We start from the raw sequence: 23,317 nt of genomic DNA on the forward strand, positions 1-23,317 counted from the left end.
ACACACGATCTCTCTCTAACACTCAGTCTCTCTCTCTCTGACTTTGATGTGTGGCTGGAGCGGAATAAGTAGAGAGCAGAAACCGCCCCTCCTCTCTGGAGAATCAGCAGAGCACATCAGCAGATTCTTGGATATGGGAGGGGTGAAATCTCCTCATCACTTCCCTCTGGCAAGTAGGGTTGAAAAACGCTGAAATGCTTTTGTCCATCCCTAATTGCTGGGGTGGAGGAAAGTGAGACTTTTACATGCCTGATATGTGTGTGTGCATGTTGAAAAACGCTGAAATGCTTTTGTCCATCCCTAATTGCTGGGGTGGGGGAAAGTGAGACTTTTACATGCCTGACATGTGTGTGCATGTGGGGGGGTATGTGTTGTGCGTGTGCGCACTTTGTGTATGTGTGAGAGAAAGTGTGGGGTGTGCCTCTTGTTCTGATCACACATACCATGGAGATGTGACCTCTGGGGGGTTGTCCAAGAGGGAATGCAAAATTGCTGCTTATCCTTGCTACACGTGTTTTCTCAGATGCCCTATTATGTGCAGTGGGGCTTACTCCATCATAAGGGTGTTTATAAAGGTAAAATGTAAAGAGACCCCTGACCATTAGGTCTAGTCATGACTGACTCTGGGGTTGCAGCGCTCATCTCGCTTTATTGGCCAAGGGAGCCAGCGTACAGCTTCCGGGCCATGTGGCCAGCATGACTAAGCCGCTTCTGGCAACCAGAGCATCGCACGGAAACGCCGTTTACCTTCCCACCGGAGCGGTACCTATTTATCTACTTGCACTTTGACGTGCTTTCGAACTGCTAGGTTGGCAGGAGCAGGGACCAAGCAACGGGAGCTCACCCCGTCACGGGGATTTGAACCGCCGACCTTCTGATCAGCAAGTCCTAGGCTCTGTGGTTTAACCCACAGTGCCACCCGCGTCCCAAGGGTGTTTATAACTGCAGCCTAAGACTAACACACTGACCTGTTGCAAAGGGCATGTATTTTTGAAAGCAAGTTCAATTGCTCATGCTTTATATGAACCTTGAGTTGAATCAGAGTGCCTCGTAGTGTTTGGAGGGTTTACCCAAGATGAGATAGGATCTCTGCAAGTTCCCTATCCCACAAATTCCCCTAAGCCTTGTGGCACTTTGTCTCCTTGCTTGCAAAAAAACCAAAACGCCACAGACCTTTTCTTTCTTTCTTTTGCGAAAAAGCAAAACCATTCTAATAGGAAATGCCCTTGGTCCAGCTGGGGCTCGGGGGGAGACGTGAGGAGAAGGATAGCCCACTGTGAAGGACACAGGGCATTTAATCAGAGGGAATTATTTCACTGTGGCTGTCTAATCACAGTGGTTTATGGGAAGGATGTTGATGGGAATAAACACATTGAACTCACATGCTTGTTGCTCTTTTCTCAGTTTTGTCTCTCTTGAGTAGGATACATAGAATAGTTTTGTGGTGGACTAGGAGGCACCCCTCCCCTTACCAAATATGGACCCAAGCCAAATCTTGATGCCAGTCCAGTGCATACTCCTAATAATTGCCTGTTTAAACCCTCACCTTGCCATCTTCTGTGGGTGTTTTGTTACATAATGATCTGCATATTTTCTTGTTTATCCTTCATTTGTCTCCATGGCATATGATGATATAAATAAATAAGTGGAAATTTAAGAGTAAATTGAAATTTTCTCCAGTGCAATGCAGAGCCAATAGTAATTAACCAAAACTCTGATGAGGAATTCACAAAAGAGAGAGCAGGGAAGAGGTAGAAGGAAGTGAACTGTGATCCATGAAAGCTTATGCCACAATAAGTATTTAAAGTACTGCTGGACTCTCAGTTGTTTTTGCTGCAAAAGACTAGCCGTCTGGAAATAATTACGGTTCAGAAAAAACAGCAGCATTACTTTTACTCTTGCCCAGAGTTAAGAGAATCTGTTTCTCAAGCAAGATACCAAATGAGAATTAAACTGAACACATGCTTAAAATCAGTGCTTTCCCCCGTATATACATATTTAGGGGTACTCTCATTTTCCTACTCATACTGCCCCTCAATGAAGCCAACCTTAGATTCAAAAAATGTTTAGGGGTATGCGTACCCCCAGAAAAAAGCACTGCTTAAAATATAGCCTTTATTTTACCACAAACTTTCACCATGAAGCAGTAGAGTGCTCACTGAACTCTGCAGCCAAACTTAAAATTCATCCTGTTAGAAACAACTATATCACTGGTTTCACATCAATCTTATTGTAAGATAAATGTGCTTTATCTACCTTTACATCACTTTTTATAGTCCAGTAATGTTTCCAGAAGGCACACCCATGTTCAAAAAAGTCTCCTGGGGATGACTGCCCATCTGTGTTCTTAAAACTACGTTTACTGGATAACCAACATAGTTCTGTCCATATGTTTTGAACTACAGCTCCCATAATCCCTTATTATTGGCCATGCTGGCGTAAAGCAAAATTGGGCTTTATATATTTATAGGGAACTGAGACTGATGTAGGAACATAATCTGGGTTCATGAACCTAATGTAGCATATTATGTTATTAACTCTCAGTGGTAGGAATGAAAGGGCAAAGCTGAGAATTTCACCCCAAAATGAAGAAGATAAGAAGATGTCACAAAATTGAAGGCTGTAACTAAACCATCTCTTCTGTATTGTTTTAGTCTTGGAAGAAGTGGAACAAGATATCTTTCAGAGCTATGGAACAATGCCCGGCCAGCAACCACTGCATAAGCCAGAATGGGTAGGTGCTACTTCAACAAGTGTTGTTATCTTTGCTTTCTTCTCCAAAGCCTTTTCTGTGGTGGCCCCATCACCACCACTATTTGTGGAATATTGCCCCCTTCCATGGGAGGAATGGAGGGTATGGAGTTATGTAACTGCCAAGCCAAGAAGGTAAGTAACTATGCAACCTTCAGAATACATCTGAAGGCAGCCCTGTGTAGGGAATTTTTTTTAAAAAAATGTTTAATGTTTTATTACATTTTTATATATGTTGGAAGCCGTCCAGGGTGACTGGGGCAACCCAATCAGATGGGTGGGGTAATAATAATAATAATAATAGGACACCTCTATATTCATCAGAGAAATATTGGAGTGTGTGTGCTTGTGTTCTGGCAAGGAGAACAATAAGTAGTATTATTGTGGCAGCAATTTTGGCAGTGGTGGCAGAAGAAAGGAAAACATAGTCACACTGGAGTTTTCAAGGACACTGGAGACACTGTGCCAAGACCCCTCAGAAGTCTGGAGCCTGAAGAGAAGGAGAATTTGCAGGGCCATTCTCACATGACACTTTGATTTGTTCTATGATCTCCCTTTACTGAAGAATATATTGAGACTTCAGAATCTTCATTTCTGAAGGATGTGCTACCAGGCTTAGGGAATTAGATGTGACAGGAATGGACTGAAGATGAACCCAATTGTATTTGACCCTTGACCTCTGAGTCTTAGTTAACATCCCAGAAATACTGATAACCATGGTACTAAGAGGAATATAAATGAGAATAGAGACACTCACATGCAAGAATTACGTAAAGAAAAATAAATTAATTGTACTGTATGATCAATTACTGCTTTGCTTTCACAGGGTTTAGCTATGTTGATGTATCGCAATAAAACCAAATGCCTCATTGCCCAATAAAGCTTATACCACAATAAACCACTTAGTCTTTAAAGTGCCACAACAGGCTTTGTTGTTTTATCTTGTTTTGCTTATGCCACACAATATCAACCCTATAAGGCCCCCATGGGCTACATAGGAAAGTACACAACAACATTCATGCTAATTCTACGTTCTTAGGATAATTAATAGCTGGTTAATTATTCAGGAATAACTATGTCAATAACATGCAGTGCTTTAGTTTTAGAACAGATTATGTGGTCTCTTTTCATCCAGTAACATTGCCAATTAACTGTTGTAAGGCTGTATTCATATAATACATGAGTAATTAGCAAGTGCTGCACATTATAAGCCCAAGTTGGAAATGGAAGTGAAAGATGGAAGGAGGCCTTAGGGTTTTGGCTGAGTTTAAAGTAACTTCATATTATTAGCATTATTATTATTCCTATACCACCCAAGGATCACAGGGCATTTTACAATATAAAACCACAAAAATGTATACCATAGTAACAAGTGAAAACAATAAGACCCACCCCAATTGTTTAAAAGGCCATAGATAGTTTCATTAGCCAAAGGCCTGAGCGAAGAGGAATGTTTTTGCCTGTCACCTAAGGATATGCCACAAAGACACCAGGTGAGCCTTCCTAGAGAGAGCCTTCCACAAATGGAGAGCCACCACGGAAAAGGCCCGCTCTCGTGTTGCCACCCTCCAGACCTTTCATGGAGGAAGCACATAAACAAGGGCCTCAGATGATGGTTGCAGGGTCAAGGTCAATTCCTATAAGGTGTCAGTAACATGGATCACCCAAGTGCAGGGAAAGAGGCAGACTCAGAAACTGAGCTAAGTGAGAGAGAGAGAGACTCTGCAGGTAAGAACTGGCTGACAGAGCCGAGAAGGCGTAGTTCGACCCCCCCTTCCTGAAGAAAACACTGTCAGCTCTTAAAAAGTGGGAGAGTTAGGAGGCAGCCAGAGCATTGCTAGGCAATCAGCAGATAAGCAGACGACTGAGAGTGTGTTGAGTGGAAGTGCAGAGGGGGAAGGCCAGCTTCTCAATCCCCATTCTAGGAGAATGGATAAGGTCAGAGGACAACGGAAGGGCAAGAGGGGAAAAGCGAGAATTTGGTGTCCTTCCTGCTGTGAAAGGGGTGGAGATTCAGACTGACCAACTATTGTCAATGCAAGCAGGCAAGAAGCCATGCTCTGGATGTGTTTTTTTGTAAATAAACGTAACACAAAACTGCCAGAGAGTCATTACTTCTTATTGGGACTTGCTTGCCTGCCTGAGATCATTACATAAGAGATGGTCCTTAAGGTATGGCGGTCCTGAGTATGTAAGAGAGTTCGGACATCTTAAATCACTATACAGCATCCTTCACTAAATGCATTTTATGGATTTAGTCCATCCTTTCACACATCTCATTGGATTTCTAACAGTACAAAATGATTTCAGTTCTTGGTATCTTCTTAACCAGAAACAAGAAGTATGGATCTCTGCCTACGAAGAAGTCCCACTTACTGCAATTACACAGATTGAATTGTTTTATTTTTAGTGTTACATAGATACTTTGAACATTGAACATTTACTCTGTCTAGTAAATAATATTGTACTGACTCAAGTGTTTATCGGTATCAGGTTTTGAAACTGCTTAGAAAGCATGAGATGTGCAACCATTTCTCTTTATATGGCAATAATAGGAAGGGTAAATCCTGTGAGAGTCTAAGAAGAGCCCTGTTGGATCCTACCAAAGGCCTATCCCGTTCAGTGGGTTCATATTGCTTGTTAGTCACTGCACACCCATAATACCTCTTCTGTGGGAACTAAGGACCCACAGTACTGAACAACTCACTAGACCAATTCCCAGCTTCAGACCATGAGGTTAGAATCATAGAATCACAGAATCTTAGAGTTGGAAGGTACCCAAGGCTCATATGCTTTAATCCCCTGCAATGCAGGAATCTCAGCTAAAGCATCCATGACAGATGGCCAGCCAACCTCTGCTTAAAAGAAGGAGAGTTCACAACCTTCCGTGGGAGACTGTTCCACTGTCAAACAGCTCTTACTGTCAGAGTGTTTTTCCATATGTCTAGGCAGAATCTCCTTTCCTGCAACTTGAAGTCCTACCTTCCAGAGCAGGAGAAAACAAGCTTGATCCATCCTCCATGTGACAGCCCTTCAGATATTTGAAGATGGCTATCATATCTCTCCTCAGCCTCCTCTTTTCCAGGTTGCTCATTTAAGTGGATGGATCCCTTGGCTCCAGCTGCAGATTTATTCACTTTTTAAAGCCATGACTTCCAGTCTCATTTCCCCACCTGTAAGGGTAAAACAACAGCACGTAATAAATCAGAGCCAGCCCTACCCTTAGGAATGGGCAAAGTAGCCTCTTCATTTGGTGGATTTCTGGGATAAAATAGCAGTGATGGCATCAAGAAGCCACCATTCAAAGCAGTGTTGTTTTGAACATCAGATCCACATTTGTACGAGGACAAAAGGATAAGACAACAATTGCTATTTCAAAACCAAATTATGACATGCTTTTAGAAGTACACACTGTAAAAGATGTGGTACTTAACATTAAGTGGCAAAACCATTGTGCAGGTGAGAACCACTAGTGCACACCTCTCTGTAAAGAGTTGCTTGCCCACTTGTCTAGGATGTGTAGCAATTCTTTCCAGCGAAATAGCGTGACCCTTTTGCTCAAGCCATCCAATGGCACATTAGCAAACAGAGACACACAAGCCGGTATGCATATTCGAGATAGCTAGGTGAAGCTTCAGTGCACGTTTGAGATAAATATTCAGATCAATGTTTGCCAAGATCTGCAGCGACAAGCTTATGCATTCCATTGGCTTTTGCTTTGGTAGGCTATTCATTCCATTATATAAAAAAAACAATTTCTTCAGCATGTATTGGATTAAAATTCAATCTTTACACCTTGTGGGGCGGCACATAGCTTTCGTGTATGTTGCGATGTTATCCAAACGTTTTCCTACAGAGCTCTGCTGAGCCAATTGAACATACATGTGCACTTTCTTGAACTTAGAATCATAGAATTGTAGAGTTGAAAGGGGTCCCCGCCCCAGGGTCATCTAGTCCAACCCCCTGCAATACAGGAATCTCAGCTAAAGCATCCATGGCAGATGGCCATCCAACCTCTCCTTAAAAAACTCCAAGGAAGGAGAGTCTACAGGCTCTTATCAAAGCTGTGCTGGGTATGTTCTGTATGATAGCATGTTGGAATTTTCACTCTAGTATGTAAAGATGGCTGTAATGTTAAAGGTATGATCTGTTCCTTACAGGCAGAGTTTAATCTGAAACCTGACTCCCTCTACTTTAATGATGGCCAAAGAAGAATCGACTTTGTTTTAGCATATGAAGATGAGAGCAAAAAGCAACATAAGAGGAGCTTTCAGAAGAAGCAAATGGTATGGCTTGCCTTCTTGTTTTATGCTGCTGTTTTTGGGGACTCCTCTTTTATGGGCAATTTGAAGCATCTGTTTTTAGTGATTGCAGCTTCCAAAGGTGTACCTTCACTTCTTTTCTTTTGTCTTTTCCCACAAAGCTGATTCATAGAATCTCAAACAAAGAGAGGATTTGCTGTTCTTCCCCTTGGCCTTTTTTTTTTTTTTTGTCTTGATCTTTCCAGTTGGGTTTTATTTCTCGTAGTTGAAAGCTATATTATCCTTTGAATTCAAATGTACTTAGTGCTGGCATGCTCGGTTACTTTTCTGAGCGCTTGCCACAAAGAGAGGACTGAGGCCAAGAATGAAAAAAGGAAGCTTTTAAAAGTTATGCATTCCGTACAGTTCCGTACAGGGACACGGGTGGTGCTGTGGGTTAAACCACAAAGCCTAGGACTTGCCTATCAGAAGGTCGGCAGTTCAAATCCCCGCATTGACGGGGTGAGCTCCCATTGCTCGGTCCCTGCTCCTGCCAACCTAGCAGTTCGAAAGCACGTCAAAGTGCAAGTAGATAAATAGGTACCGCTCCGGCGGGAAGGTAAACGGCGTTTCCATGCACTGCTCTGGTTTGCCAGAAGTGGCTTAGTCATGCTGGCCACATGACCCGGAAGCTGTACGCCGGCTCCCTTGGCCAATAAAGCGAGATGAGCGCCGCAACCCCAGAATCTGTCACGACTGGACCTAATGGTCAGGGGTCCCTTTACCTTTACAGTTCAATTTTTAGCTTGGTATTGCGCTTTTGGGATAGTACCCCTTCAGAATGAATCTTTGAATGCAACCCAGATTAAAACAAAAACACCCTTCCTTGCACTTAGAAAACCAGCTCATCAGAGAGACAGGAAAGCTATCTTCTGTACTTGCTAGCTTTCTATAGGAAGGCGTCTTTAGAATGGGTGGAAGGGTTGTTCAACCATCTAATTTCCTTATCCAAATTTAGGTAATACCAGGAAGGCTATACTATATAATATAATAAGGTATAATCCTTATTAAACCCAAAAAGAGGAAATAATGAAAAAACAGAGACATAAATAGCATAAATGTGCCTTGGGGACCAGCAAGTGGCGCCAGTTGCATCAACATCCTATTTTTCATAGGTCTCTTGTGGTCAATCTAGTGAACCCTGGTTGCCTCATTGTTTCCTAATAGGTGCCACTGCATGATAAGCAGGAATTCAATAGCGGCAGTTTACTATCACTCCAGGTCTACACTGGAAGAAATTTCCCCTGCTAGATGTGAATATGTCACTTAGCTGTTAAAAGTGCAAGAGCAGTTAAGGACCTAATGACCTCAAAATACTACCTAAAATGTTTAACTATGCTATTTACCTTTGAATGACCTATAATTTATATTTTCCTCCTAGGTGACAGGAATTCAAATTCTTTCTTTCCTTCTTTTTGAATTGCACTGACTCTTAACAACCATGTTTAACTGTTGAATATTTTGCCTGATCTCCTTCCTCAATTAAACTAAGATTACACTGTGCAGTTCCCATGTTCTTGCTAGCTTTCCACACATGCCAGTTTGTGGGTTTGTTTTGTTTTAGCACTTATCTGTTTGGTTCCCAGCATAATCTGCTGACATGTCTTAGTCTTAGCATATTGTATTTTTGTGTGTTCAGTCAGTCCATCAATCAATCATTTTATTTGTATGCCACCTTTCCAAAGTTAAAACCATGCTCAAGGCTGTTTTCAACATATAAAAATACTACATAAGTACAATCATAACAACAGTAGTCCTAACAATTTTTAAAAAATAAAAAATACATAACCAAATAGAACAATTAAAAGAATATTATTATTTATGCCTGAGTTTTCTATCTAAAAGTTCCCAGTAAGTTTTAAAAAACAGAAGTTGGTTCACTTTTTGCCTGCATTACAAAACCATTATATCCTGTCACATGCTTTGTATTCCATGACTAGTTCTGGGTTTTGAACTTGCAAAATATATGCAGCCACATGGAAATGAAGCCATTGGCCACCCATATGCAAGCAAGTAGGGTGATTTATAACCCACATGACTACGCAATCTCACACTGCCCTCCTAAACCAGGCCAGCTATGGTGTTAGCAGCCCCAAAGTGCAATGAAAATAAAAATGGCAATAACATCAATTTTCTTTAGATTGACTAAACATGATCCTGACCTGACCTTTCTAACCTCAATCGAGCCATTTTCACATTTCCAGTTTGTAGCGCAGGGCTTAGCTACACCATATTTGTAGCTATGTTAATAAGAGTTTTAGATTAATGAATGAGTAACCCTTCATAACGTCAAAGGCTCCATTCAAAAGTAACACTGAAACACAGTTTGGGACTAGAGGAACAAGTCCTGTACTCATGTGCATCTCCTCTTCCTCTCTCTTCTTCCCTCAAATACCTGGTTTTGATTAAGTACTTTCTCTTTAGACAACCCATAGTTTTCTCTTACATTTAAACCAGCAAACTATGATCTGCATTTGTCCTCCAAAATATGCAACCCCAGTTCTTGTACAAATCTTTTAATTACTACCATTACTCACTTTTGATAGTCCGGGATAGGGAGCTAAGGAACCCCTTATCTGGAGCATGTGTGTGTAGTGGACAGAAAAAACTTTCTTTTGTTCTGTTGATGACTGCAGGGAGATTTGCACCTCCATCTTCTGCCTAGAGAGGTCAGCTTCTGAGGACTGTAGGGAGCTTATCTCAGCACTAAAGTCAGCAGCAGAAAGGCTACAATGCTCAGCATAAAAGGAGGAGAATCTCCTCACTGCTCTGTGTGAACATTGCTGCTGAATCTTAAAAGTTTCTACTGGCTATTATTTCAGTCTCTGCCCCTTGACTGCAACAACTGTAGTCATTGCCCCATTAACACTGGATTCTCTTAAGATGCTATAATTCTGATTCTGATTCTAATTCTGGTAGCTAAACTGGACTTAATAGCAAATTGCCAACAGGGAAGGAATGCCACATATAATGTTTGTGGAGCCCTCCTAATAAAAAATAATAATAAAATAAAACCAAAGGGTTGAATCCCATGTAACACCAAGCTAAACCATGGTTTGGCATTACATGACCAAGCCTCAGGCTTGTGATTCCTCTCTCACCACTATCTCTTTCCTCTTGCATGGCAAGCCTAATTAGCTACAGTATTTTTTTCTTGGCATATACCATTGGCATATACCATCATTATCTCTGAACTGGCAACCTATGGTTTGCACTTGTCCTCGCTCCAAAGAAGGGTGGTTGGTTGGATATAATTGCAAATCACTTGCCAGATTTGGATAACACTGCAAACCATGGCTTGCCTCAAACCAAGATGCAGCTAATGAAACAGACTGCATGAAGGACAGAAGAACTGCATGAGCCAAACCACTCTACAAAGTGGCTCAGTACATTGTAGATTTATCATGAGATACAGACCAGAGAACATCCAGTTTACCAGGACCTGAAGAGCCTGATTTCATAAGTAAATAGTCTTTTACTGACTCACTTGTACCATTCAAATATAGCAATTCAAATTTAGTTTGGCTGCTTGACAAATTGAGAAGTTGTTTGAACAGTTTTCTTTAACGCAAAGAGAAAACTTTCTTTTCTGGTCCTATAAAACAATAGCGTGAATCGGTATGACTAATTTGACCCAACAACCCCCACCCCCTTGCACACACGGAAAAACCTCACTGCAGTCAACCAAATGCAACGAGCCATGCTCTGGGCACTCCAGTATCTCACACTGCCAACAAAAACAAACAAATAAATAAAGAACCTATCCATGTGACACTGATGCAAAAACTCCACACATACATTATGCAAAAGAATGAAAGATCATGACCCCTTTCTTTCTCCCACCTCTCTCTCCCCACCTCTTTCTCCCCCAAACTCAAAATTCCTATGATAGCAGTGTCTCACACTGAATGTAACTGACCAGTAGAACAGACTCTATGAATTGAAAACGTGGTCTGTGTTATTTATGAAATTATTTCTTAAAATTCAGTACAGTGGTGCCCCGCAAGACGAATGCCTTGCAAGACGGAAAACTCGCTAGACGAAAGAGTTTTCCGTTTTGGAGGTGCTTCGCAAAACGAATTTCCTATGGGCTTGCTTCGCAAGACGACAATGTCTTGCAAGTTCCTGCTGGTTTTTTTCCCTTCCCACCCCCCTTTTCTCTAAGCCGCTTATCAGCTGATCCGATCAGCAGATAAGCCGCTAAAAGCCGCTAATAGCCGCTAATAGCGCTAATCCGCTAATCCGTCAATGGGCTTGCTTCGCAAGACGAAAAAACCGCTAGACGAAGAGAATCACAGAACGGATTCTTTTCGTCTTGCGAGGCACCACTGTATTGTTATATATTTACTTTTGTTCTGTTTTATGAACAATGTCTGTTTGTAAGAAAAACGCCTGCTTCGCACTCAGTGGCAAACCCATATTTGCCACCTTGCACATTCACAGAACCATGGCCAGCGCCAGCTCCCTGACTTGTGTGCTTGTAGAGCACACACACGTTCAAACATATACATGTGTTTGCTGTATGGATTCATCACATTGTGTGTAGAGCTTAATATTTTGATGTGTGAAACAGATGCAAAGAAAGCCGGATTCTAAAGCTCCTTGGTGATAAGTTAAATGCAGTGATTTGTTCTTTTTGCACGAAGACCTTGGTGCATTTCTGTTGGGAATATGAATTGTTATGCTCTTCATGGGGGAAAAAATAAAATCTTGAACTATTTTTCAATCGATTTCAACAGAGGAAGAGGCTAGCGTATGAGTCTAACTTGATAAACTGTGGTTTGCAGCTTGAAGCAACAAGTTCGGTGAGTCCAGCTTCCTTTGTACTTTTGGCAAAGTGTGAATTTTTTCATCAAAGGGGGAGAAAATGAATTTGTATGGAAGTGGCATTGAAATCTATCCAGGTGCTTGCATTTTTTCACACCATTCTCTCTTTAATCCAGCAATAGTGGGAGGGGGGAATCTCAACTCCCTCTTTGTTATATATATTCTATTTCTCAGGTGTGTGTGACAAATCAATACATTCAGAACACTTGGTTTGAAGTGGGTTTAGTTGCACAAAAGAATGTCTCAAATGTTACAGCAAAGAGAGGTGCCTGCACTTTCACCATGGGAGAACCATGCCTTTTCTGTTACGTTTTAATGGTGCTGTCCCTTCCACCAAAAGGAAAAGGAAAGGCAGCTTACACAAGAGTTCTGTCTGTACACTGCAACACAGTCAGTGCTCTGGTTCATAGTGTACCTTCTCCACTGCAAGTTAATCTGCTTTTATCTGAAATAGTGTAGATTTGTAATGCCTGCAGAGTATTTCTGTCTTGTCAACTGCTCCTTCTGGTGTTCCTGCATAAGTATTAGAAGTTCATTCTGTTTCTGCACTTGCTGGGATATTATGGGATGACTACGATTGCTAGAAATGAAGTGATATTGTTCAGCTTCTCTAACGCCCTATGTTATTCCACCTTTTTTAAGAAAAGAAAAAATCAGATAAAAATTGCACAGTTTCTCACTTATGCACAACAATCATGCCTTCTTTCAGATTTCCATCCACCCATATTGCTGAAATATAGTAAGCTGAAGAGAGAAAAATTACCCCTCTTCAAACCGGCACAATTTACAGTGCCTCTGCCAATTCCCAGATATTTTATATTGTGGACAATGAAGGTCAACTGCATATATTACATGTGGCAAGTGATAAAAATCAAGAGCAAATCAAGCTTTAGAGCCAACTTGGTCATATTTATGACCGTATGTCATTTTTATGCTAGTGTCATCAACTGGCATTGTTCATCAATCAAAACATTTAGAAACAGCAACCTTGCTCTCAGAGGTAAATTTTGTAATCACAACTAGTAATAGAATTTCTTTATACAACTTTGTTTATAACATGCTTGATGGATTTATTGACTTAAAACAAGACAGTTATTTGTCCCTTTTAATAGACACTTTTCTCCAGTGAAAACCTATATCTCCTTTTCCTTGGAGCTTAGTTTGTGCCATGGCTTAAACTCACAAATCTACTTTCAGTGCCAGGTCTCAGCCTCAAAACAATGAAACAACAGTAAGGCCAAAAGTGCCTCTGGGTATCTTTATCATACCTTCTGATCATCTTTGAATCATCAGAAGGAGTGATGAGTAAAGTCCTCATGACTTACCTTACACTTAACACATGCATACCTGCAAACTCCTAGACCTCTTTGCATCTTCTTCCTTTCCCTCTGCTCAGGCCTACTTGGAGGGATGAGGGATGCAGAAGGAGAAGCAATATTGGACACTGCATGGTCTCTTTCTCTTTCCCTCTCCATCCATCTCTCTGTGTGTGCATGAATGCCTAGCAGACAGCAACCCAAGCTCAAGGATAGAAGTATTGTAAGAAAGACCAGCAGCCATGTTCAAGCAGAAATTTCCAGGCTCTCCCTCAGGAAATAGCTACTTCTTCATTGAACTCACACTTTTAATCCCTGAAGAACCAATAGTATGCCAGGTTAGGGGAGGATGATGACTTCCAGCAAGCCTTGCACTCTTAAAAAATAAGCACCACCTTTCCAGTTGTAATCTTATGATGCTCCTACTGTTTTCGGTATGTCAAGTGCAGGAGAACTTCTCAGCTGAGTTTGTCCAAAAATGTCCCTTTGCTGGTAATGGCTTAAAACAGTGATGAAATTTTGTCTATGAATATCCATTCACTGCAGGTTGTGGATGAAAAGCTTATATTTGTAAAAGTGCACGCACCTTGGGAACTGCTGTGCAGCTTCGCTGAAATTATGCACATCAAATTGCCCCTGCAACCCAATGACCTGAAAACCCGTGACTCACCATTTAAGTGGATTAGCAGATTCTTCAGTGTGGATGAAAATATCATCAAACCAGAGCAGGAGTTTTTCACTGCGCCATTTGAAATCGACCGTTTGTCAGACTTTTACATACAGGACAAGGAAACTTTCTTCAATCCAGCAACCAGGAGCCGGATAGTAAGTTCCCAACATTTACATAAGGATGAATTTACTTTCTGTTGGTGTAGATATCTAGACTTATTTTTTTCTAGCTGTTTTGAGCATCAGACCAGCCAAACAATGCACGAACAATGTTTTGCACCGTACAATCAATCTCTGGGGATGGGTTGTAGCTTGGAGAAGGGCAAACTCGGCCCTCCAGATGTTTTGGGACTACAGCTACCATCATTCCTGACCACTGGTCCTGTTAACTAGGGATGATGGGAGTTGTAGTCCCAAAACATCTGGAGGGCGCTCCCTTGCAGCCACAACCACCGTCTTGTGGGACAAGCGCCATCTCATCTTCCTCCCCAAGCTCAGCAGCGGTAGAACTGTTGGGGAAAATAGGGATATTCCAAGATAAAACCAGAATCCAGGATGGCTTTCGTAATTCCAGGATTGTCCCTGGAAAATCGGGACACTTGTGGTGGGTAGCTCAGTTCTGCAAGTGACAACAGGAGTCTGGCTGCAGAATGTGAGAGTTAGAAGGAGCAGGGATGCCACATCACCCTTAGTTCACTAACTGCAACCTGAAATAGGCCTGAGCCAGGGGGAAAGTTCCTTGCTGGGCAGAGAAGCCTCTCTCTATCCATTTGCCAAGTTCCAAATGCCTCAACTGATCCTGCTTCCATTTCCTTTCTCCCTGATTCACAGCGTAAACCTACCTCCCATTTCAGAATATCTGTTCAGGCTACCCGCCCACTTCAGTGGTTTTCATTTAGTAGTAATACTTAAGGAACACTATGTATATTGCTCCACGAACTGCCATTTTAGGATTAATAATGTGCCTGATTAGCACTATTAAGTATACATCAGAAGTGAATTTGTAAAAGTCGGTCCCCTTTTGCCGGGTGGGAGTCGGTGGTGGGTCTTTGATCTGGACCAGTTGGAGGCCAATGATCAAGACAATGCATAATTTTAGACACTCCTACCACATGATAGATGTCCCCTGAGCTTATTCTGGTCCAATTCTTCATTAATAAAGAACTTTGGGGGTTTTTCAGGTTCACTTTATTCTTTGCCGTGGGGAATATGCTATAAGAGACAACGTGAGAAAGTTTGGAATCAATAAGCTGCTGGACTCTGGGATCTACAAAGCAGCTTTTCCACTCCATGATGTAAGTCCAATATTTTTAAAAAGTACCTTTCTGAAAAACCAAAGAAACAACCCTGCGATCCTAGAAATAATCCTAGAAACAATGATACAAAAGGTTCTATAGAAGCCAATAAGAAAATGCTAGCTGGCCTTTTAGCTGTTTGTTGAACATTCACCCTGATTTGCTTGCGCAAAAACTGCAGGGAAGCTAAAAAAACATTAACTACGTATTGAGCATTCATTCTGATTTGTTTGTGGGAAGGTAATATTGGTGTTTCATCAAAGAATTATTATCATACAGTTTCCAGTGCATTTCACTTATCACAAAAAGCCTGATTTGGGGATGGGGAGTGAATTTGTTGCACAACATCACCAAAGCAATTATAATTGCTCTACCTGAATATGTTAGTATGCGATTGACACCCAAAATCACACCCCAAAACCATAGCAATCTGGAAGCACCCTGTATGCCAAATTGTGGCCTGTCTCTTTTGCAGCTACTTCAGTGGACAAACAGTACATTTTCTGGAATACTGCAAAATGGACAAACACTAAGTGATATATACCATATTTTTCCATGTATAAGATGGCCCCATGTATAAGACGACCCCTATTTTTGAGCCCAAAATTAAGAATATTTAATTGTAACATTCCGTGTATAAGACGACCCCCAATTTTAAACTTTAAAAATTTGGGGAAAATGCAATCTTATACATAGAAAAATACAGTATATATTTTATACACAGTTTTAACAAAGTCACTACCTGGCTTTTGCCCTCGGTGTCTTTACAAGAATTATGTATATTTAGAGCGGTCTGTGCAAAATACCATCTAGTATTGGGGAATATATTGGCCCATGGACCAAATAACAAAACTAATTATGTTTAGCGTCATATGAAGGAAGATTATGAACCTTTTAAAAGTACTCGGATTTTCAAGTTGCAACAAAAGATGAAAACCCAAGCTTTATTTTCAGCATTTTTTTTAATATCTTCCATGTTGGTTTTGAAATAGAATTTCTGAGCTCTGAGTTGGTTTTATTCTTTAGCCGTGTGCATTTTCCCTCCTTTCTTTTAACTCAGAGATGCCAATTTGACCCATGCTTGTGGCGGGTAGCTTTTGCCCCTTAGACTCACAGCAGAGCTTTCTCCCTTGACTAGTGCAATCACCTTTCCCAAGGCTGTCAACTATTCTTTGAGCTGAAATAAAACTGGTATTATGAAACCTTTATTTTCAGTAATGATGGCTCACTCAAAGGTGAAGAAAACTTAATTTTATTTATCTTTATTATTTGTAAACAGAATCTTTTTGTGAGGTAACGCTTTATCATCCGTCTTTGTGCTTTTGCCCTTCTAGACTGCGGCGTTTTGTGATTCACATGTTTTGTTCTTCGCTTTCCTTCTTTTTTTGGTTACGTTTGCACTTTTTGAAAATAAATAAATATAATATAAAAAATAAAATGCAACTAGTGTAATCACCATCATCATATATATATATATTTATACCCCACCCTCCCTGGCCAGAGTCAGGCTCAGGGTGGCTAACACCAATAAAATTACAGTAAAACATAATGGGGGGAGGGACAAAAAAGCCCCCCAGTTTGTTAAAATACGGGTTAAAATATAATTTAAAATGCAGCCTCATTTTAATAGTAGTCCATAAATCAAAACCATAAGGGGAGGGAAACATAAGGGTCAGACTGAGTCCAAACCAAAGGCCAGGCGGAACAACTCTGCCTTGCAGGCCCTGCAGAAAGATGTCAAGTCCCACAGGGCCCTAGTCTCTTGTGACAGAGCGTTCCACCAAATCCGGGCCAGTACAGAAAAGGCCCTGGCCCTCGTTGAGGCCAATCTAACCACCTTGCTGCTTGGAACCTCCAAAGTGTTGTTGTTTGTGGACCTTAAGGTCCTCCGCGGGGCATATCAGGAGAGGCGGTCCCGTAGGTACAACAGCACCTTCTCCTCAAGAGAGGAGGCTGGCAGTAGCAGCCAGGGAAAGACTATGGAGAGGCAACGAGATGCTCCCTTGCCACCACTGCTTGAGCGCAGGCTCAATCTCCTCCCTGAGCTCAGCAGCAACAGCACTGGAGGGGGAAATAGGGACATTCCAGCATCAAATCAGAAGCCAGGATGGCTTTCGGAATTCCTGGGCTGTCCATGGAAAATCAGGCCACTTGGAGGGTATGCCATCATCCCTGAAAGTTTGCCATGCTGAGTGGGACTGATGGGAGCTCAAGAGTCCAACAGCTCCTGGAGGGCTTGAAGGTTGAAGAAGATTATTCTACTTAATATCTCTTATCATTCGAAGGAAGCTAGAAATAGCCTCAGACATTCACATGTCAAAACGGGCAGCATTAACCGTCTCTGTGGTTTTTTTTCTGCATAGTGTGGGAAGCTTCTGTGTCAATTGCAGCAGCTACCAGGAAATCATTTATGACTGCTGCGGCACGTTACAGCAGCAGCATAACAAAAAATAATGATGATGATAAAACATCAGATTGTAGTTTCCTCTAAATGAAAAATGGTGTAATTTGACCCTCAGGCATTTCCTGGTAGTCACTGCAAATGCTACAAGAGAAGCCATTCCTTTTTTGAGCAGGAGTCTGAACAACAGCTGACATTAAAAAGGCATGACATGAACTGTGCCTTCAAGGAGGTGGGAATTTTTTAATTATCCACTCAATACTCTGTTTCACAGTCAAGATTCAACTACCAGTCAGAGGATCCCAACTGTCCAAATGAACGGTATCTGCTGTACAGAGAATGGGCTCATCCTCGAAATATTTTCAAGTTACAGCCCTTAGATCTTGTCAGGTAGGTATGGACAAGCATGAGAGAGGCTGAAAGTCTTCTTCTAATGTGATCCCTCCCTGCTCCATGTATAATCATTATTTTTAGAGAAAACATGCAGAGTGCAGGTAGCTTAGTCAAGTCACCTTAATTTGTTTCTCTTGGTGTTCCTTGGAGACAGTTTGATTTTGTATAATCATCTACTGGTTACATATTTGTGAGAATGTTCAAGATGCCTAAATATATTTGTGTAATGAATAAGAAAACCAAGGTCCCACTTGGAAGTTATCTCAAAGCCATGTAATTTGCAGCACAATTCTATGCATGTCTATCCACCGTATACCCCTTCTCATTCAGTGGGGCTTACTCCTGAGTCATTGTCTAAGACTGCATTGGATTGCAGTTTTCATGCAACTGAATTATTTGTTTCTTGATATTTATAATTGACCTTACCCCTAACACTGTAGCATAAATGGAAATCTTTGAAACCAGGTTTCTAAAAAATGAAATAAATATGTTAAAAAACCCCCAAAAATGTTAAGCAAAAGCTATAAAAACAGCCCTAAACCAAAAATTACCAGGCTTGCACGTCAGCAAAATTACAAAATAAGGAGGTTTCACATTAGTAGAGAATCCAACTGTGGATATAATACAAATTTTAACACAAGTGAAATTGTTATTGTGGTGCTCTGATAGAGTTCCTTTGGGACAAGGCTCCCAAGGTTTCTTAACATCTGTGTGACAAGACAAAAAGTATTTTCTATTTCTGTACCTCTGTGCCAGGAAGTGTCTTGTTAAACTTGCTAGGACAAAAAAGAAGAAGATGGAATTGCTGCTTCTGAATGCTCTTGGAGATCATTCATAAACACATAAAATGAGGCCTCAAGGTTCAATTCCTTTAAGGCAGGCTTCCTCAGCCTTGCCCTCCAGATGTTTTTGGCCTACAACTCCCATGATCCCTAGCTAGCAGGACCAGTGGTGAGGGATGCTGGGAATTGTAGTCTCAAAACATCTGGAGGGCCAAGGTTGAGGAAGCCTGCTTTAAGAAATCTGGAAGCACAAAACTGATGGCAGTACACAATGATCCATGTGTGTCAACATTAAATGTAAGGAGTTTCTCGCTTCCCCAAATTATTGGATTGAGAGGAATTATATATTTGTCCATAGTTTCTAAATATGTGTTTTTATCTGCAGGAAATATTATGGGGAGAAAATTGGAATCTATTTTGCCTGGCTAGGATTCTATACTCAGATGTTACTCCTGGCAGCAGTTGTTGGACTCGGGTGCTTTTTGTATGGCTATTTCATGAAGGACAACTGCACTTGGAGGTAACCTGCACCAGTTCATGTCGTTCATGTTGGATATGACCCACATACATATGATCCAGCATAAAGATCCAAATGTCATTAAGTGGACCATTCCCAAATAATAATTTGTTGTTCCAGAGTTCAGCAGAACTCAGTAGATTTTCAGTGAAATCTCAAACTTATCAACTCAGAATTCAATGAGGACTATTTTTGAGTCAGTGGGCTTGAGGCCGCAGCCTAAATTATGAGCATGCACGTATAGGACTGCACTGTTTGTTGTTTTATAATAACATACGAATGGTCAAGTTATTGTTTAAGTGTTCAAACATATTTTGAAAGATTAGAAAAAGTTGCCACCCCTTTTGCTACTGAGTAACCACATTCACAGACTTTCCAAGTGTCCCTGTTTTCCAGGGACATCCCTGATTTAGAGAAGCCATGTTGGTTTCTGATTTGATCCCAGAATGTCCCATTTTCATTTAGGATGTCCCTATTTTCACTGGTTAAATGTTGGAGGGTATGGCGTTATCTGAACCCCTGAGCTGTCTGAAGGCAATCCTGTATAGGGAAGTTTAAAAAAAAAGTTTAATGTTTTATTTTGTTTTTATATATGTTGAAAGCTGCCCAGTGTGGCTGGGACAATCCAGTAAGTTGTGTGGGGTATAAATAGTAAAATTATCATTATGGAATGGGACATCTGTCTTCTCTGAAGTGTTGAAGGGTATGCATTCAGTGTGAAAAGGTTAAAGTATGCTAAGGCCAGCTAATCTTCAGTGTGTGGTAGTATATTGCCCCACAAATCTCCTATCATCTATGACCAATTTCTCAAACTTATTTTTTTGCCTCTGCTCTTATTCCTTTGTTTCATAGTTCTCTAGAGTAATATATTTTGCAAATCTTTAACGATCCTCTCTTCTGGACATACCATAGGCTTAGAGGGAAATCTCAGCAGTTCTTTTTATACAACTCTCAGCTGAAATCAGTTGAAGAAAATCTGCTGTTGAAACTCACAAACCCGTATAAATATTAGTTTGATTTATGAATTTTAAAAATTGTGGTGCTAACGATAATAAAATAAAACACAAAATAGTGATGGGGGAAAATAAATCAACAGGGCTATGCTACACAAAGGGTTTTAAGATTGTAGCCGAAGAACAATGAAAGATAAGTTACTGCAGTTTACATACAGAAGATGTGTTTGGAACTCAGTTGCAAGAAGTCACTTAGAGGGGTGGCATTTTGGAAAGAGAAACAGAAGATGGGAGAAGATTAAGCAGTTCCTCCACTCAATCATTTTCCTAGAGAATGGAGTTATGGAGAAGTTATCACTTCTCCATAACTTGTTTTTTTCTGTACAAATGGGTCACTATGGTAAAAAGCACTATTGTATGTAAAGTCTACTTTGGCCTTATAGAAGTAACTGCAAAGTGGAAACTTAAGGGAGTATAGCATGCAGGGAGAACTATGAAAGCAGTGAATTAAGCAATTTGTTCATTGAATTACTCAACCTCTCAGATGGATCCTTTCAATTTTAGCCAGGAAGTCTGTGACCCGAACATAGGAGGTAAAATCATCATGTGCCCCCAATGTGATCAAGAATGTACATACTGGAACCTCACAATCACCTGTGAATCATCCAAGGTAACAACAACATTTACTCTAGCCGATTATGGAAAGGCATTGTTTTCTGGGGCATGAAATTTTATTTTGAAGCGCAGTTAGAAATACATGCAAAAGAAAAAAAGAAAAGAAAAGAGGATGGATACTACATAATAATACGAGACCACTAATGAAAAGGGGAGAATGCAACTTACTGATTACAATCATTGAACTTGTGCGAAGGTTAAGTTAAAAGACAACCTCAGGAAAAAGCTCATTAGATAAATGTGTCTATTTTTATTTGACTGGGATGTGAAACTTGAAGGCAAGTTCCTATACTGTCTTTCAGTATCCCATCTGTTTGCTCAGGTAAATGAGTTTTGGCTTTATGAAGTATCCTTAGGAAAATGGATAGTCCATTAACTTGAATTGCTCCTGTCTACATGTGGTTTGTCCTGCGCATCTGTGTTTGAAGGAGCAAGAGTGATAGTCTGGTGCTTCTTATGGCAAGGCAGACCTGGCCACAAACTGTTTTCTTCTCCTTCATAAATAGAGTGACCCAAACCTCACTTTAGAAGAGTAATATAAGGGATCTGATAGAGATGAGAATGAAATAAATTGAATAAACAGAGCAAAGATATGAAATCATTTTAAGTGTGTGTGTGTGTGTGTGTGTGTGTGTTTTAATAGACCTAGACTTAGCATGCTTTTCATGTGATAAGCTTATCACATTATAGTTTGCCTTCCACTGGTAGATCTTTTGTTTATATGATGATAAGAATGCAGCAGCTGGAGCTGCTAATCTGTGATATTAGTTTTACACAACCATATTATCATCTGATGGTTGCTGCCATCACATTGGGAATATATAATTTTTTGACATTTCATTTGTTTTCAGTTTGCTCAGGTTTTTATGTATGCGTTTAATATTCCCAACACTGAAACATATTCTGCCTCTCTTTTCAGGATAAGTAGGCGTTATAAAATGATTTGCCTCTAAAAACAAAACAAAACAAAAAACCTTACGTATCACATATTTTGCCGTTTTCCATAATGTGGGACTAGATTGGCATTACAGTTCTGTTTTCTAAAACTTGGCAGAACACTAAAAAAAGGAAACTTTATTTAACTATAAAATGCAGGCTGTTATCAAGGCAACTTCTCAAACAGTAGCAAGCTGTGTGCCATGGCCATTGCTTCCAGTTGGCAAACGCTTCCTCCCCTCTAGCAAGCAGATGGTCAATGTCTTCAGCTGATTAGCTGTGGGGCAAGAAAGCAGCAAGGAGGTGTCTGAGTTCAGCCCTTCCCCATAAATGATAAGGGATGCTTTTCTTGTGGCATTGTATGCATACTGCAAGGATGCCAAATGTCTATGTGGGGCTTCCATTTCCATGGCAGAAGAGATGGTCTGCCATGTGGAAATCTGTTTCCATGCATAGGTAGCCCCTCTTATGAAATTAGGTGTTGTGTAACAGCCTATGTTCTTTAGCTGTGCCAAAAAACAATGCAAAATTGTATGCTAACCCCTATTTTTCCGAATGCTTTCCAGAAGCTGTGTATCTTCGATAGCTTCGGAACACTTGTGTTTGCAGTATTTATGGGAGTATGGGGTAAGCTAATTTCAAATACATTATTTGAGGCAGGAGGTTGGGGGGGCCGGGGGGGTTAAATCCAAACCAAAGCCAAAATACAGTGGTACCTCAGGTTAATTTGTTCCAGAGGGCCGTTCTTAACCTGAAACTGTTCTTAACCTGAGGTACCACTTTAGCTAATGGGGCCTCCCACGATTTCTGTTTTCACCCTGAAGCAAAGTTCTTAGCCCGAGGTACTATTTCTGGGTTAGCGGAGTCTGTAACCTGAAGTGTCTGTAAACTGAAGCGTCTGTAACCCGAAGTACCACTGTATGGCTTTGTTGCTGTGGGTAGACTTCTGGAGGGTCCCATTTCAGACTGCAGGTAAGGGTTTCATTTTTGTGTGTGCTCCCCCTTTAAAAAGAACCCTGCATGTGATAAACTATTACATCAGGAAAGAGGCACTTGTGTGGGTGAGAAAACGTTTGCTTCTTTCCTCATTTTATTAGTTCATATACTAATACCTGCACACCTGGATAGCTCAGTCGGTAGAGCAGGAGACTCTTAATCTCAGGGTCATGTGTTTGTGCCCCATGTTGGGTAAAAGAGTCCCGCAGTGTAGGGGGTTGGACTAGATGACCCTCGTGGTCCCTTACAACTATTCTATTCTATTCTACGACTCTATACACACAACAGTTGTTACCAACAAACGTATTAAATGGTCATGGTAAAGTTTTGGGTTGTTGTTTTTTACCCAGAAAGCATCTTGTTTCACTGAATATATGCTATTTACAAGGTCACAATAACTAGCATTAATCCACCCTGTTTAATCACCATGCTTGCTTGCTGGTGATTAAAATTAGTGCTGTATTGAAATCTAATTGCACAGTATGTCACGTAACATTTAGGCCAC

At 40.8% G+C, this 23,317-nt stretch overlaps 1 protein-coding gene across 2 annotated transcripts in view; it reads left to right on the forward strand.

Annotated features, from left to right (window-relative positions):
- Positions 1-23,317, forward strand: part of ANO6 (anoctamin 6) — a 69,909-nt gene that overhangs the window by 21,277 nt on the left and 25,315 nt on the right. For both annotated transcript variants that reach the window (XM_082239564.1, XM_082239565.1), the window contains exons 2-10: positions 2,655-2,734; positions 6,912-7,037; positions 11,792-11,857; positions 13,742-14,020; positions 15,046-15,159; positions 17,835-17,950; positions 19,121-19,255; positions 20,770-20,875; positions 22,383-22,443. In XM_082239564.1, the coding sequence (XP_082095690.1) occupies positions 2,655-2,734; positions 6,912-7,037; positions 11,792-11,857; positions 13,742-14,020; positions 15,046-15,159; positions 17,835-17,950; positions 19,121-19,255; positions 20,770-20,875; positions 22,383-22,443 (1,083 nt within the window). The remainder of the gene's footprint in view (positions 1-2,654; positions 2,735-6,911; positions 7,038-11,791; positions 11,858-13,741; positions 14,021-15,045; positions 15,160-17,834; positions 17,951-19,120; positions 19,256-20,769; positions 20,876-22,382; positions 22,444-23,317) is intronic.

This window comes from Podarcis vaucheri, assembly GCF_965113315.1.
Source record: "Podarcis vaucheri genome assembly, chromosome: 10".
NCBI classification, from domain to species: Eukaryota; Metazoa; Chordata; class Lepidosauria; order Squamata; family Lacertidae; genus Podarcis; species Podarcis vaucheri.